The following is a 15,276-nucleotide window of genomic DNA, read 5'->3' as shown; positions in this document are numbered from 1 at the left end:
AAATACCAACCAAATGTTTGTGTATGATTCTAGAGTGTAAATCATGTTCATCAGTGCAAACACTGCTCCCTTATTTTATTTTTTATTCTCCTTTTTAAACTTCTTAGTTCAGGTACAGATCAGGCTACAAGTGTATGTAAGAATGCACAGCATGTTTAAGACAGACTGAGGGTTGTAAGAGGTTGACATTTTTGAGCAAGGAGGCTTGTTGGGGTCAGAAAAAGTGGGCGAATAGGCAGCGTGCTCTTGGAAAAGGAGCAAGTCCAAGATTGAATTTCCGCCTAACAGCATTTCCCATGCTGAGAGCGAGAGACAGCGTAAGGGTGCAAGCGCAGACAGTGAGTGACCTACAAACAAGCTTAACAATTTTAACTTTACCCAGGGTGGCAGATTAACACCACAGCAGCCCCTGAAGAAGCTCCCTCTATCTCCTCCCCTCACTTCCTAAATGTGACTCAAGGGAGAATCAGGAGGGGTTGCCTGGATGGCGTGATGATGGGTCGGCCCAGAAGGCACATGGAGGTGAAGGAACAGCAGGAGAGTCATGGTCACTCGCCTGGGGTTTGAAGCATAAGCTTGAAGCATTAGCTGCCAGTAGGGCAGGTGAAAGGAGGAGCTCAACTAAGGTGGGTTTACGCTAACAGCATGTCTTGGAATTTGTGCATGCAGTATGAAATCAATCTAAACAAACACACTGTATAGCATGTTTTAAGAAAAGTGGAGCTGACAGCAGTTTCTCTGACGTCTATGGATTATAGACAGATGAAATCATCTTAAAATCCATTTTGATTTAATCTAGAAGTCAGTTCAGGGAAGCTTGTACAGGTGTAACATTTTCTGGTGTTACATTAAAGTCTAACAGTAGAAAAATATGTAAAAAATGAAGACATTTGGTAAAATAATCAATTCATAAATTTTTACTCATGTATACTTACAATGTACAATTGATTTTTTATATACCTTTTATACACAGTTATTAAGATGTTGTAACTATCTGTAAAGGTTGTTGAAGTGAACTTGTCAGGTAACTTACATTTTTCTTCTTGCAGAACAAAGAAGCAGCAAAAAGTACTTTTTTTTTTTTTTTAAAGGAACTATTCCAGGCTGAGACATGGACAATCATAAGGGGGGAGGTACAGATAGAGGTGGAGGTGAGACGAAAGATAAACAAAAAGCTGAGGAGGTCAGTGATGAAGATAAGCAGGCCAAAAACAAGCAGAACAAGTTGGAGAAAGAGAGCAGCAAGGAGCCGAGAGCGCATCCCAGAAGGGAGAACCGCCGGCGGTGTCAGTGGGCTCTGACGGAGCGTCTGGCCATCAACGTGTCAGGGATGCGTTATGAGACCCAGCTGCGCACCCTCGCTCAGTTCCCAGACTCCCTGTTGGGTGACCCCCAGCGTCGAATTCGCTACTTCGACCCTCTGCGGAATGAAGTCTTCTTGGACAGAAACCGCATCTGCTTTGACGCCATCCTCTACTTCTATCAGTCAGGTGGGAGGCTGCGGAGGCCCGCCAACATCCCCCTGGACATGTTCTTGGAGGAGCTGCGGTTCTACGAGCTCGGAGAGGAGATCATCGACCACTTCAAAGAGGATGAAGGCTTCGCCAAAGAGGAGGAAAGACCTCTACCTGAAAAAAAGTGGCAGCAGCAAATCTGGATGCTGTTTGAGTATCCGGAATCTTCCAGCGGAGCCCGGATCATCGCCATCATCAGTGTCATGGTCATTGTGGTCTCCATTCTCATCTTCTGCCTGGAGACCCTGCCTGAGTTCAGAAATGAAAAGGAGCGTAGGGAGGTGAGGATGCTCATATCTACAAAACCGGTATTCACAGGGCTGCACAAGGAAAGTTATGTCAGTTGCAATAACCGCATGAGTGAGGGAGTAGGCTGATGACAGGGTGCTTAGAGAACACAGCGTAACACTGCAGGAAAGTGATGAGGTGAACAAATAAGCACAAGAAGTGCAGACAGATGTCACTTTGCAGCACAAGATGAAAATGTTTTTATCTCCTGAAGCAACACTGAGTGAAAAATGGAGAGGAAAGCAAAGGCTGAGGAAAGAAAGAAAGTAAAGGAGACTATCTGCTGAAATTATTTTTGGAGTTGCCACTTAATCTGATCCAGTTAGACTGAGAGGAAAGAAGTACGAGATGAGGAGAGCAGTTAAACCACCAGTGGAAAAATATGAGGGATAAAAGAGAGCAGATAAAGCGGCTTGAGAGTTTTACTTATTAGTTGATTAATTCAGATGAAGTGGATGCTTTAAAAGTAGGAAGAAGCACTAGAGAGTGGAAGGACTTAGACGAAGAGAAGCCAGCATGAAAAGCAGGAAAGGAGATGAGCTTGTCTCAGGTTACTCCTCGGAGATCTAAAGGTGCTATATATAGAGGAAGGACACCCCAAAGAGCCCATCAACACATAAACCAAAGCCCGTATTAATAAACACAGTGACTCATAGGCTACACACTGAAAACGGCATGGAAAAGATGGAGACGGATCGGTTTTTCTGATGACTACGGCAAAATTAAATTTGTCTCGCATGTGCTCCGGCAGCCTGGAGACGAGATGGATTGTGGAGGTTCAGGTAGCAGACGTGCATGCTTCCAAAGCACCACCACCACTCCCTCGTTACTCCAGTAAACAGAGATAGATATGTTAATTGTATGGAGGACAAAAACTGCCAAAACAATTAACAAATAGAAAAATAAATGAATATTCCATGAAAGTTCTGAAGAATTTGGGCCCCCTTTCTTTACAGAGTTGCTTCACTTCATTGCGGGTCGTAAGAATTCATTTATGCACAGCTCTTTGAAGGGCTCACCACAAGATTTTTAATTAAGTTGACATCTGGACTTTGACTGGTCCATTGTAACATTTTGTTTCTTATATTTTCAGCCATTCTGTTTGCAGACTCAGATCATGTCCAGACTCCAGTGGTGGATCTGTTATGTCTGGTATTCTATGGCAAATGCTAATCAGGCTCCACTGGTGGAGAAGTAGCACAGGGCCCATTTGAAGACGTCAGGCCCCCAGGCCATCCTCACAAAGTCTGTTACTGATTGTTTGGTCAGAGACATTTATACCAGTGGCCTGTTGGAGATTACTTTGTAGGGCTCTGGCAGCATTCCTCCTGTTCCTCCTTGCAGAAAGGAGCAGACACTGGTCCCACTGATGGGTTATGGGTTATGGTTTTGCCCTGTCCAGCTCTCCAAAAGTAACTGCATGTCTCCTGGAATCTCCTCCATGATCTTGAGACTGTTCTGGGAGACAGCCAAATGCAAAACTAATGAAAAGAAACAGAAAAGATTAGAGGTGGAAAAGTTGTCAGTAGCCTCCATCACAACTCCCAAACCATTCTTGTTTTGGGGGTTCTTTCATTGTTGCCCCTCTAGCGCACCTGTTGTTCATCCCATTACCACCAAAGCAGCCGAAACTGATTAAGAACCTGCTCTGCCACTTAACTGACCAGCAGATTTGTCTTCCATACTAAAGTGATCAGAGCCTGCAATACTCTCGGATACAATGCAAGCCAACATAAACATACATGCACAGCCATCTCCACGTTATCAGTCACTCACGAGATGGAAAATCTTACAAACAAAAATATCTCGAACCATGCATGTTGTTGGTTTTATGTGACAGCCTGGATCTAAGTGATGGACACTAACATCATTCAACCTGCCATTAGTATATTTCACCTTAATCTGAGCAGTGTCTGTTTAGAATTTGCTTTGCAAATGTCACAGGCAGTTCAAAGTATATATAAAGCAGCACACACGAGGACACAAGAAACATATGCTGTTTCCAGTTTATTAGGTCAACCTAGCTAAAGATAATGTAATTTAAGACGAACAGACTGCAGTAAACCCTCCCGTCGCCAAGGTGACAGTGTTTGGTTTGGGTGGATGTGGAATTAGGGAGATGCTGGTTGAGCTGAATGGTTATTTTAGTGGATAACCAAACATCTATCAGAATACAGTTCAAACCCACCACAGAGTAGAGCTGAATCAAAACCAAGCCTGAACATTGTGACCTTGACGGAAGCAGGATTTACTGCAGGCTTGTTATACCAGACATTTTCAGCCAGGTGTATCTAATTAACAGGAAATAGGAAATAGAGTTGAGCACAGTATGTACTGCAAGGCCATCAAATGCTTAGAGTAACTTTAAATAAGTTGTTAAAAGACACTACTGTCCAGTTATTCCAAACTTGCACCTTGTTCCCAGAAAAAAAAGCAGCTGGGTTAAATAAAGTGTCAGGTGGCTGTAATACAATCCTGAGTCACATGAGGTGAATGTTTTATGTTTAAATATAGAGAAACTGGTTTATAAAAGTCTGTGAGAGAGAAAAAAAGCATTAAAACTAAGAGAGCGAAAATGGAGAGGAGAGAGACTTTAGCACCGTATCAGAGATCTCACAAGATCCTGGTGACAGATGTCATACTTCAAATGTGCTGAGGACAAACTTTGATAATAATCACTACTTCTCACTTTCCTCCTTATGTTTACTCTGTCCTTCTTGATTTCTCTCTGTTTACATTCATGCAAACATCATCTCCATGGAGCTGTTTACTACTGCCCTACCTTTCCTCTCTCTCTATTCTCCTATTTCTTCTTCCAAACCAACGAGTGTGTGAAAATAAGTTGAATCTTTTGGGCAGTGCAGGTTATATGCTTTGATGTTTCTTTTAATCTAATGTTTGAGTTTAATCTCTTCTACTTCCTTATTTATCTTGCAGCAATACTCCATCGCTCCTCACCCCAACATATCAAACAACACCATCTTGGTCTCACCTGGATTCACTGCCTTCCAGGACCCATTCTTCATAGTAGAGACAATCTGCATCTGCTGGTTCTCATTTGAACTCATCATGCGCTTCATTAGCGCTCCCAACAAGATGCACTTTTTTAAAGACATCATGAACATCATAGACTTCTTCGCCATCATGCCTTATTTTGTCACAGTGGGCACGGAGCTAGCAAAGGACAAAGGTACGCAGCCCTCCGTGTCTCTGGCTCTCATCAGAGTCATCAGGTTAGTGAGAGTCTTCAGGATCTTCAAGCTCTCTCGTCACTCCAAGGGCCTCCAGATCCTGGGCCAGACGCTGAAGGCCAGCCTGAGAGAGCTTGCGCTGCTCATCTTCTTCCTCTTCATCGGCGTCATAATCTTTTCTAGCGCCGTCTACTTCGCTGAGGTGGACAGTTCTGGAACAAACTTCAAAAGCATCCCAGAGGCTTTCTGGTGGGCAGTCGTGACCATGACTACAGTCGGGTACGGCGATATGTGCCCAGGGACAGTTGGGGGAAAGCTAGTGGGCTCCATGTGTGCCATTGCTGGCGTGCTCACCATCTCTTTGCCTGTGCCTGTCATTGTGTCCAACTTCAGCTACTTTTACCACAGAGAGATGGAGTGCGAGGACACCAGGGTGTACCAGCATGTCTCCACATCGCTCTGGGAAAAGGAAGGAGATGATGATGAAGATGAGGAGGACGAGGATGGAATGGATGAGTGGCCTGAATATATGAGGGATTACGCACCACTGTATGGGCAGAACAGGGCTATTTGCCCTCCGATCAATGGGCCTCTTTTGACAGGCCTTTGTGCAGGACAGGTAGATGGGGATCAGAGAGGCATGGGGTTCCTCTTTAAGGAATCTCGTGTCACTCAGGTCTGACAGACTGCAGAGTGCTAAACTCATGGCAACACATCAAGAAAACAGAGCCAAGATATAAAAAGACACTGCTGAAAGGACACGCAGAGGGAGACATGAAAACCAAGAAGTGCAGTGACATGTGAACATAGTTTTATATGTGAAGCTTTTGCATGATTATACTTGACTCACAGCTACTCACGAAGCATCCGTTTTCCTCAGTAAATAAACAGAAAAAAGTAAAATGTTTCCAGATGCCTCAAAGCATTTTCTGTGCATCTCACATGACAAATATTCCACCAGCTGCAAAATGATTTAAATTATAACCACCCCCTCTGGTTCTTTAACCAAACACAGATGACATGACAGTTACTTACATGTTTTGGTCACAGGAAGAATGAATGTAGAATGACTGTAATGAATGGACCTAGAATTTCCTTTAACCAGATAATTTCTGGAAAAAAAAACTTTAGCACTAAATTCTGCTTCTCCTCATTTTCTGCCAAATCACTTTTATTTGTACAGCTTTCCAGTCAACATGTACGCTGTCATGTGTATAATATTACAATATCTTGTCTTAAATTATATGGAAACAGTATTCGACTACAGCTGTCTGAATTCAATCCCATTGACACAGGTATATAAAATCAAGCAACTAGCCATGGTACTGGCATTAACATCAGCACAAAACCTGTGTGCTGGGAGTTTCGTGGAATGGGTTTTCATGGGCAAACAGGGGTGGCCCAGGACTTTTGTCTATATAGTCTATATACACGTTACATATTAAGCAACCAGCCAATCAGAATAAAGCATTCTGTACAGAGGATGAACTGAAAGGATGCACCATATAAAAAAAACGATGACTATTTTAGTCTATGTTTTACCTGATGGGGTACAATGTTGCTGTTGAGGGGTTGCTGCTGCTCCTGCTGCTGATAGTGCTAGAAGACAGGGCTCTATTGCTTTGAGACTGTAGATGTTAAAAAGTCCATAGGAGAGATGGTAGCTTATTAAACAAGTGCTATGAGATAATATTAAAATGCAAAGATTGGTGACAGTGCTTGAAATCATAAGGCAAGAATAAAAAGAACTGTGGGAAATAAACTAGGCTCTGCCTGTGACTCACTCTTCACCTCTCTTCCTCCTTCCATCTCCTCATCTCATCTATCACTCTCTACTTGCTGTCCATCTGAGAACTAGGCATAATTTGCTATTGCATTAATCTATTATTTAATTGTCTACACTTAACAAGTCTTGCACCTAGTCCATGACAAAGTAATGATAGAAAAATGTTATAGAACCAAAAGATTGCAATTGTGTTTATTATAGTTTTTGTACTTGAATACCTCTGCAATGTAACAACTGGTACATGTGTCATTGTTACCTGTGCCCTTTTTAATCCATCTGGTGAGGGACAGACACATGCAGTGACATTTTATACCTTCTCCAGAATACTGTGTTTACAGTACTATGGCCACAAGTTTTCATCATGGTGCTGATTCAGAATCCTTCTCTTATTATTTATTCCTAGTCTATAATAATAAAGTAATGAGAATAAAAAATACATATATAAATATAAAATATAAATCCATAATTATGTGGATATGCATGTTAGATCAGTTTTAGTGAAATTAAGCCCTCCAGAAGAGCAGGGAAAGCTCCTGTAACTTACTTTAAATAAATATGTTCCACTAAAACGGTGGACAGAGCTACAGACCCATGACACCCTTACCCAGTGAGCTAGGCAGCTAATGACCAGCTATTGGCTTATAAAGGACAGGTAATGTTGTTGCACACACAGCACGCTTATTTGTTTCAATTCGTCAGTTGCCACAACACAACTTACCAACGTGTAGCAAAGGAGTTGCAAAGAGCGTCTGCTTCTCTGCTAGCCATCGGGGCGGGGGGGGGCTGGAGGAGATGTTGGCTGTCCGATTGGCCTCCCTGCTGCTGCGGAGCCTGGGACGGTCTGCTTGCCTCCACCCCGGGGGGAAGGGTAACATCTCTTGGGTCTGGGTTCTGTTTCCCCCTCTGGGGGCGAGGGTACCTGGACCCGGGGTATAGAGTATGTTTGGGGAGTGTGATTGTGTGTACATGTCCATTTATGTCAATCCTTACGTTGGGTGAGTGCTGAGTGTTTGTATATGTGTGCATGAGGGTGGGAATGCATGTTTGTGTCTGTGTGTGCCTGTTTGTCTGTGTCTATATGTCAGGTCGGGTCTTAGACTCCACCTCTCTGGGAACTCCCAGGCCCTCCAAGGCCTATCTCCCCTCACCACACTCCCTGCCGGTGACTGATGCCCTCAGGGGTCGGTGCATTGGTGGTTCTTGGTGTCCGGGGCTGGGCACTCAGGTATGTACCAGCTCACTCCCGGTGGCTACCTGGCGGGGCCTGGCGCCTGTTGCTCGGTCAGGCCTCCTCCGGGGTGCGGGGGGCCCTCGGGCCTCCGGCCTCTGGGCCTGCGGCTCGGTTCACTCTGGCACAGCTGGCTGCCGGCAGAGCCGGCGGGCACGCCGGTGCAGCCCCCTCTAGCTTCTGCTCGGTGGCTACTGGGTGACGCCTCGTCTGGGGATCCTCAGCCCTTCCCATGAGGGTGGCACGGATGCCCCTCTGGTGGTCCTCCTTGGGCTCTCGCACTCTGAGGCCTCTGGATGTCTGGGGCCTGGATCTCCTCCATGCCTGCTTCATGCCCTGGGGGACGGGGCTATGGCTCGCTACATCCTCTTGCAGACCATTACATGTGGAAACCATTTGAATACAAGCGCGCTGATCCACACAGGTATGCACACGGGTGTTCACTGCTCGTAGACTTAAATTACACCTTTCTTGGCTGCTACTTCAAAGCACATTGTGCGCTGTCTGTCCTGCGTGCTGCACAACAACATTGAATATTTAGTATTTACTGCTGTTTACACTTAGCTAGATTAATGCGATGGTGTTGTGTTTAGTATGTTGCTTTGGTTTTTTTTGCTTGTTTTCTATTCTTCTTCTCTCAACAGGTGATCCAGGAGATTTTTTTCTCCCCCCCTTTCTCACTGTCCCTCTCCCCTTCTGTTTTTCTTTTCCTTCCTCTTTCTTTCTCCCTTTCCTATCCCTCACTCATGTCTGTCCCGTCTGTAACAACTGAAAATAAAATAAAATAAATAATAAAACAAAGGTCGATCAAATGGACCAATACGGCAAGCGCCGATGATCCATTTGGCAAAGTAAATCCATTGGGTATCCTTGTTGGTCTTCAGACAACAATTCTGACGGCTAAAGAACCAAATGGGACAGGCAAAAAAAAAAAAAAAAGCTCTGGACTTCTTTAAGTTGCTTAAATACGTTTCACCTCTCATCTCACCTCTCATGTTTAAATCTGGGACTCCCCACCATTTGACCTTAGAACTGAAGAAGCTTCTCGGATGAGAGGTGAAACTCTTAAGCAACTTAAAGAAGTCCAGACGCTTTTCTTTGCAAGCTCCTTTGACTACAATGACCTGGATGACTGAGAACCTTCACAGACATCTTACCAACGTGTACATAATAACCTACTACTCCTATGTCGTACAGTCGCCACCGCCCAGGTGGCAAAAAATGCACGTGCTTTTTCTGAGTTTGGTCCGGCTCGTAACCAGCGCACTCTCCTGTCGAGGGTGAGCATTGGTAAATGGTGGTCATGTGACTGATGCAAGCCAGGTCCTTTTATTTAGCAAAATTATGATTAACAGTTAAATGATACTGTTGAGGGGCAAAGGCAGGACTCCACATGCACACACAAATTACAAAAAAAATAAATAAATTAAAAATGCCTCAAGAAAAGGGCACTCATCAGGAAAGGGGCGGGTCTGAGGTCTAGTATAGACCTTCCCCTTTACTACATATATTAGTATAATATTATAGTAATAGTAGTGATGATAATGTATGTTAGTATTATTTTCTGACATTGACATTCTTCTAATGTTATATTTTGCCAACTTGGAGTCAGGAGAGAATGAAAACTGTGCAGTCTTGCTGATGTCATGATGTTACAGTGCGCTCACTCAGAGGTGTTGTAGCCTAAATCATTAGAGATTATTAGCTAATTCTAGCTTTCTGAGCCACTAGTCTGCTGGTATTACCAGCAAATGAGCTGATGTACTTTGTTATTTTAGTTTGTTAAAACATTTCTATTCCTGTTCTGTTGCTTGTTTACAGTACTGATCCTGATCCTGGTCAGTTCATGTTCAGTAGCACCCTGCTTTCAGTCTGAATATTGTTATAAATTGAAATGGAGCAGTTTATGCCTTTTATTCATTTGTAAGTTGTGTTTCCCTGTTACATTTAACTTTTGGGTTACAGCACAAAGACTGAGAGAGGATGACAGCGTGGGCGAGAAATTCATGACGATGATTTCACATACCAATGATATATGAATAAGATAAGATAAGATAAGATAAGATAACCTTTATTAGTCCCACACGTGGGAAATTTGTTTTGTCACAGCAGGAAGTGGACAGTGCAAAAGTTATGAGGCAAAAATTAGAATACAATAAGAATAAATACAGTACACAACTGTACAGAATAGAATAAAATACTATATACAGTAGAATAAAATAAAATAAATATACAATAATACTCATATCAAATATGGATTCCCAGCCTGCTCTTACAATAATTATCACCACATTATATTGTTATGTTATAGCTGAATGTAAAGTGTTTGTGTATGATTGCCAGTGCAAAGGAGGCAAGGACAGAGTGATTGCACAAGAGCAGGAAGAACCAGCTGAGTAAATGTGCAGATAATGAAGTTAGCTATAACAATATTTATTTTTCACAAAATCATTTTAAAATCTTTTCACATATTTTGCTTGCGCAGCCTTTATACGTGGAGTTGCATGTTCTCCCTGTATCAGGATGGGATCTCTCCAGGTACTCTGACATCCTCCCACAATCTAAACTCCTAAACTCCCACTAACATGCAGTTCGTGGGGTTACTGTGGGTCAGTTGGCGATTCTAAATTGCTTAAAGGTTAGACTACGGTACTTTGTCTTTTTAATGCATGTCCATTTGCTGCACATTTGTCTGAGTAAATTGGATATCCCATGAAGATAAAACTATTATAGAGCAGCTAAAAGTGGCGGGAGTGTTTAAGGTGTTGATGCCCTGCATTTGTCAGAGTTATGGCAGAAATGTGGCGCTGCAGTCTTATGCTTATGAGGATAACAAAGAGCTTGCTCATCGGCTGGCAGTGGTGCAGACAGAGTTCATGTAGTTGGTCCGGAGCCAGTTTATGCGTTATGTGTAACCGATACAGGGCAGAGGGGGTGGGTGGCAGAAATGGTATTTGCTGGGGGCAGAACAGCTTTCTGTCACGGGGTGTTCTGGATGAAGTAGTTACCACAACATAATCCTTGTGTCACTGATTTTCTTTGATACACTGCGCTGCGCAACGTCAGTTTGTCTTTATAGTAAATCTAAAATCTGTTCTTTGTCTCAAACACTCTTCGGGACTGAAGGGTGGCTGTAATAAAGCTAAAAGCATGACGTGGGTACAGAATAAATTTAGTCACAGCAGAAAGCAACAAAGAGGCAGCTGCTTAATAATCAGTGGATCAGTTATAGACTGTTTACAGAGAATCTAATTCAATGATTGTGATGTTAACTGCAACCAAAAGAAGATCAAAATAACATAAAAATATAATGGAAACATGAATCAGGTCATAAAATGTTACAAAGTTTATATTTCTGCCTCACCTTGCCTCTCAAGCATTTTTCCTTTCTTATTAATTCACAGAATTATCTTTATTTATCAAAATGTTATTGATTAATTATTTATTTATGTTTTGCATTGTTCCATGTTTTTATTTTCCTCAAACTTTTACTACTTTTCCTATGAATACAGAAGCAAGTCATCTGGATAATGTTTTATTTATGATTTTGGCCGGTTATGTCTTCCATAGATGCTAAGCTGCAGCTCAATATTAAGAACAAACTAATTGTATAGCACTTGTGACACATGGGCTCGGGTCACAAGAGATCCCTCTCGGTCAGATCATTTATATGGTATTTTTAGGTTTTAGATTATTTTCCTGGTCTGTATTTTTCAGACTATTCTTTTAACATAACCTTAGGATCGCAATAATAGAAAGTAACTAAAAATAAAAATAATACAATGAGATATGGGTGAAGAGAGAGCTGAATGTAAAAGCGAAGCTCTCAATTTACCGGTCGATCCTACCACCGCCAATCCGCCAGTCCTACCCTCACCTATGGTCACAAGCTGTGGGTAGTGACTGAAAGAGCAAGATTGCGGATACAAGCAGCAGAAATGAGCTTCCTCTGAAGGCTGCCTGGCCATTCTCTTAAGCTGGGCAAACACTAGGATTTTTTCAGCTGCGTTATTCAGCCCCTGCTCAAACGGTACGACTGAATCTCAGGGGTTAGAAGTTCATGAGTCACGATGCAGGGCCTGATGCTCTGATGCGACCTGAGTGCTCACACTGTGCGTCCATAACATGAAGCTTAACACAAAATCTGCATCTTGCTCACCCTCTCTCTCTTTCACTCACACAGACACACAGACACCACCATCAACTTTGCTAAATTGCTAATGAAAAACATTGACCAGGCAGCTGCAGTTGAGCAGCAGTGTCCATCCAACTCTTTTCACGGTTGTTGCGGTCGAGATGATTTTGTTAGACCACATCGAAAAGGCTCGGATGAGCTTGCCAAAGTTCTAACACTGCGCTGCCATGCTACTCCATCTTTTTTACTTCCATTTCTGTGTTTGCGCATGCGCAGTGTGAGAGGATGTGAGAGGTTGCATTGATATCCTGACGAGGGGCGACAGGATTTCAAACAGGTTTGATTTTCTTGCGACCATACGATTGCTGATCGGGAGCTGGTCGTGAGGTGTTAATCGCTTCTCGTTACCCCATGTATACTACACCATGCACGACACATGATTAAGGCGAAACTCGGGCCGATCCCCAAAACAGTCGCACAACTGAAAAATCGCCCAAAAATCGCACAGGTTATGCCCAGTTTTAGAGATAGGGTGAGAAGTTCGGCATCTGGGAGGGGCTCAGAGGAGAGCCATGCTCCTCCACATTGAAAGGAGCCAGTTGAGGGGGTTCGGGCATGTCCCACCGGGAGGAGGCCCCAGGGCAGACCCAGAACACGCTGGAGGGATTATATCTCTCGGCTGGCCTGCAGGACAAGCTGGAGGAGGTTGCATTTCCTGCAACGGCACGGCAGGTGCCGTTGCAGGAAATGCTTCCTCCCTAAACCAAGTATGGTATAAAGATCTGATTAGAACATTTTAGATGTAGCAAATTTAAAAAGGTACTCCCGTATGAGTTTAAAGAGGACATAAAAGGTAGTTTCAGCTGCTAAAACAGCATGGTTTCCATTCATCTTTATGTTTGTTTGTTTTTTTATCAGTATGCATTATGAAATGAATCTTGTGTGAACGGGTCATTTGACGCACAATGAAATCAGCTAATGTCTTACACAGAAACTCATCTGAGAAGAATAGAAAACAGCTGATGCGAGCGTACACACTGTGTCGAATCAGAAAACCTTTGTGATAACAGGCAGTATTTACACAGAAAAAGGCATTGAAGCCGTGCATTCCTTTCTATACGTCAGTCTCAGAAGACATTACGTAAGTGGCAGATCTCACACAACAGACAGGGCATGTGAACTATGCAAGGTCTTTCCTCTAAAATTAGTAAAGAGGAGCTCTGGAGGAGTCTCCAGACGCCAAGTCATTACATTCTTACAGTAAGGCACCAGTGAGCGACCTCTGAGGGTGCCCTCTTCAGAATGACTCCCTGCGATCCTGCGTAAGAAAAAGAAAATTCCTTCAGAAGTATTTCTGGTGTAATCTATTGTGGCATGCGCTCGTGTGATGACATACAGTCGTACAGATTTCAGACTGTCTTCTGGCCAAACAATGTGGAAAACATATATTCAGAAATATTTTTTCAATCATCAATCAATCTTAAGTATCAAGATGCCAAGATTACAGTGAGAGAAGAGAGATACGGGTCCTTGATTTTGTAACGAGTATTAGCTGAATAGAACAAGTAAGGAACATGAATCATTTCAGACTTTAAAAGCTGGTTTTGTAAGTTATCTTGAGCATGTGGGCATAGTGTTACCTGTTTGTATTCTGAGTGCAGATGATCATGTATACATCTTTCCTTACCCAACAAAGGTCGCATTTTATCACTCACGCATTTTCGAATTCCTTCTGCGTGACTCCGTGTGCAGCGACTGTGGGAAAATGTAATGACGAGTGCTCAAGTCTAAACATGTTTACAGAAGCATCACGAGGCACGTGTACAGGAGGCGATGGTACTGGACAAAGTGTGAGTCAGGTTCTTTGATAAAATTGTGAAATCTCAGAAATGTTCTGAGTCAGAGCTGCAGGCTGATGTGCCGAGCGATCCAGCCTCTAGATGTCAGACTGAGTTTTAAAACCAAACCAGGCTGCCAGGCTCACTCCTGCTTCTTGTGGGTCTGATTTAGAATATGCCAGAAAGACTTCAGATTAATGTGTTCCACCTTGAAATCATCACGTTTGTAAACCATCTCGAACTCAGAGCATAAATTATCTTTTATTTTTATACTACGCTACCAAAAAAAACACAATTTAGAATGTGAAGAGGGAAAGATGGAATTAGTTTAGAGTTCAAGACAAAATCTGTCTCTGTTATGTATTTATTTAAAAGAAATGTTGTAATTTTTTTCACACGCAGCTTTTTAGAAATTGGCTTTGATGCTGTGGGCTTCAACTTGAGCTCTGGAAAACTTTCAGGCCACATGATGATATATCAGATCATTATTTCTCAGAGCACTCAGCCATGAAAATAGTTACAAGATTCATACTTTGATTAATGTAATCATATAATTCTTTGTATTTCTGTTTATACTATAAGGAATACCTTTTAGCACCTGTAATTTTAAATACTGACTGCTTTAAATATATTCCTTTGCAAAAAGAGTTTTTCTCGTCTAGTTTGTGAAAATGGCTTCTGTGTCTTAAATTTTTGTCCTGATGTTATGTTGAAACAGAGCTGGAGTGAAGATAATAGAAAGGAGCAGATGATGCTCCTTGTGACCCTCCAAACCCCCAACACTCACACACAAACTGCTCTGAACAGTGATAGCTGCAGTGATTAAATTCCTGACCCTCGTTTCCCTTCAGATGGTGCGACATGATATTCCCACGTCATGCGCTGAAGGGGCAGCTCTCTCATGCCACAGGGCAGATTAGCGCTTTCTTCTTTGGACTCCATCAGCCGCAAATGTCGATCGAGACAAACTCGAATTTTAACGAACCTAAACGAGAGTTTTCGATTTTCAGTTTTTGCAGAAGCTCTTTGGGGGGGGGGGTTCACCTTTCTGCTCAGCTTTCCTCTCTGACGTGTCCCTGAGCTAACGTCAGCCTTGCTTGCAATCACCCACAAAGCCCTTATGCTGTCTGGGAAGAATGAAAAGGATTGACGTCTTTCTGGCCATCTGCCGCCTACCGATTCCTCTCCCATCCATCACTCTCCCCTGCCTCGCCCATCTCTAACTCTTCACTGAGAGGATTAAGTGTGTTGGTATCTCTGTCTTTGTCTCATTACAGCCTCGTGTGTAATGTGTGC

The 15,276-nt window shown here is 42.9% G+C and overlaps 1 protein-coding gene across 2 annotated transcripts; it reads left to right on the top strand.

Annotated features, from left to right (window-relative positions):
• The first annotated feature begins 288 nt into the window (after window positions 1-288).
• On the top strand, window positions 289-5,898 carry LOC102295954 (potassium voltage-gated channel subfamily A member 1). 2 transcript variants are annotated; one of them, XM_042220652.1, is made up of 3 exons: window positions 289-626; window positions 1,092-1,795; window positions 4,740-5,898. In XM_042220652.1, the coding sequence occupies exons 2-3, from the start codon at window positions 1,112-1,114 to the stop codon at window positions 5,673-5,675; spliced, it is 1,620 nt and encodes a 539-aa protein (XP_042076586.1). In that variant the 5' UTR covers window positions 289-626; window positions 1,092-1,111; the 3' UTR covers window positions 5,676-5,898. The 2 variants fall into 2 exon arrangements, with proteins under 2 accessions (XP_042076586.1, XP_042076585.1); XM_042220651.1 differs by having other exon boundaries at window positions 1,050-1,795.
• The last annotated feature ends 9,378 nt before the right edge of the window (window positions 5,899-15,276 follow it).

The sequence above is a fragment of the Haplochromis burtoni genome, unplaced genomic scaffold (genome assembly GCF_018398535.1).
Source record: "Haplochromis burtoni strain Fernald_Lab_line unplaced genomic scaffold, NCSU_Asbu1 Contig_52, whole genome shotgun sequence".
In the NCBI taxonomy this organism is placed as follows: Eukaryota; Metazoa; Chordata; class Actinopteri; order Cichliformes; family Cichlidae; genus Haplochromis; species Haplochromis burtoni.
This window is presented reverse-complemented; position numbering and strand designations above follow the sequence as displayed.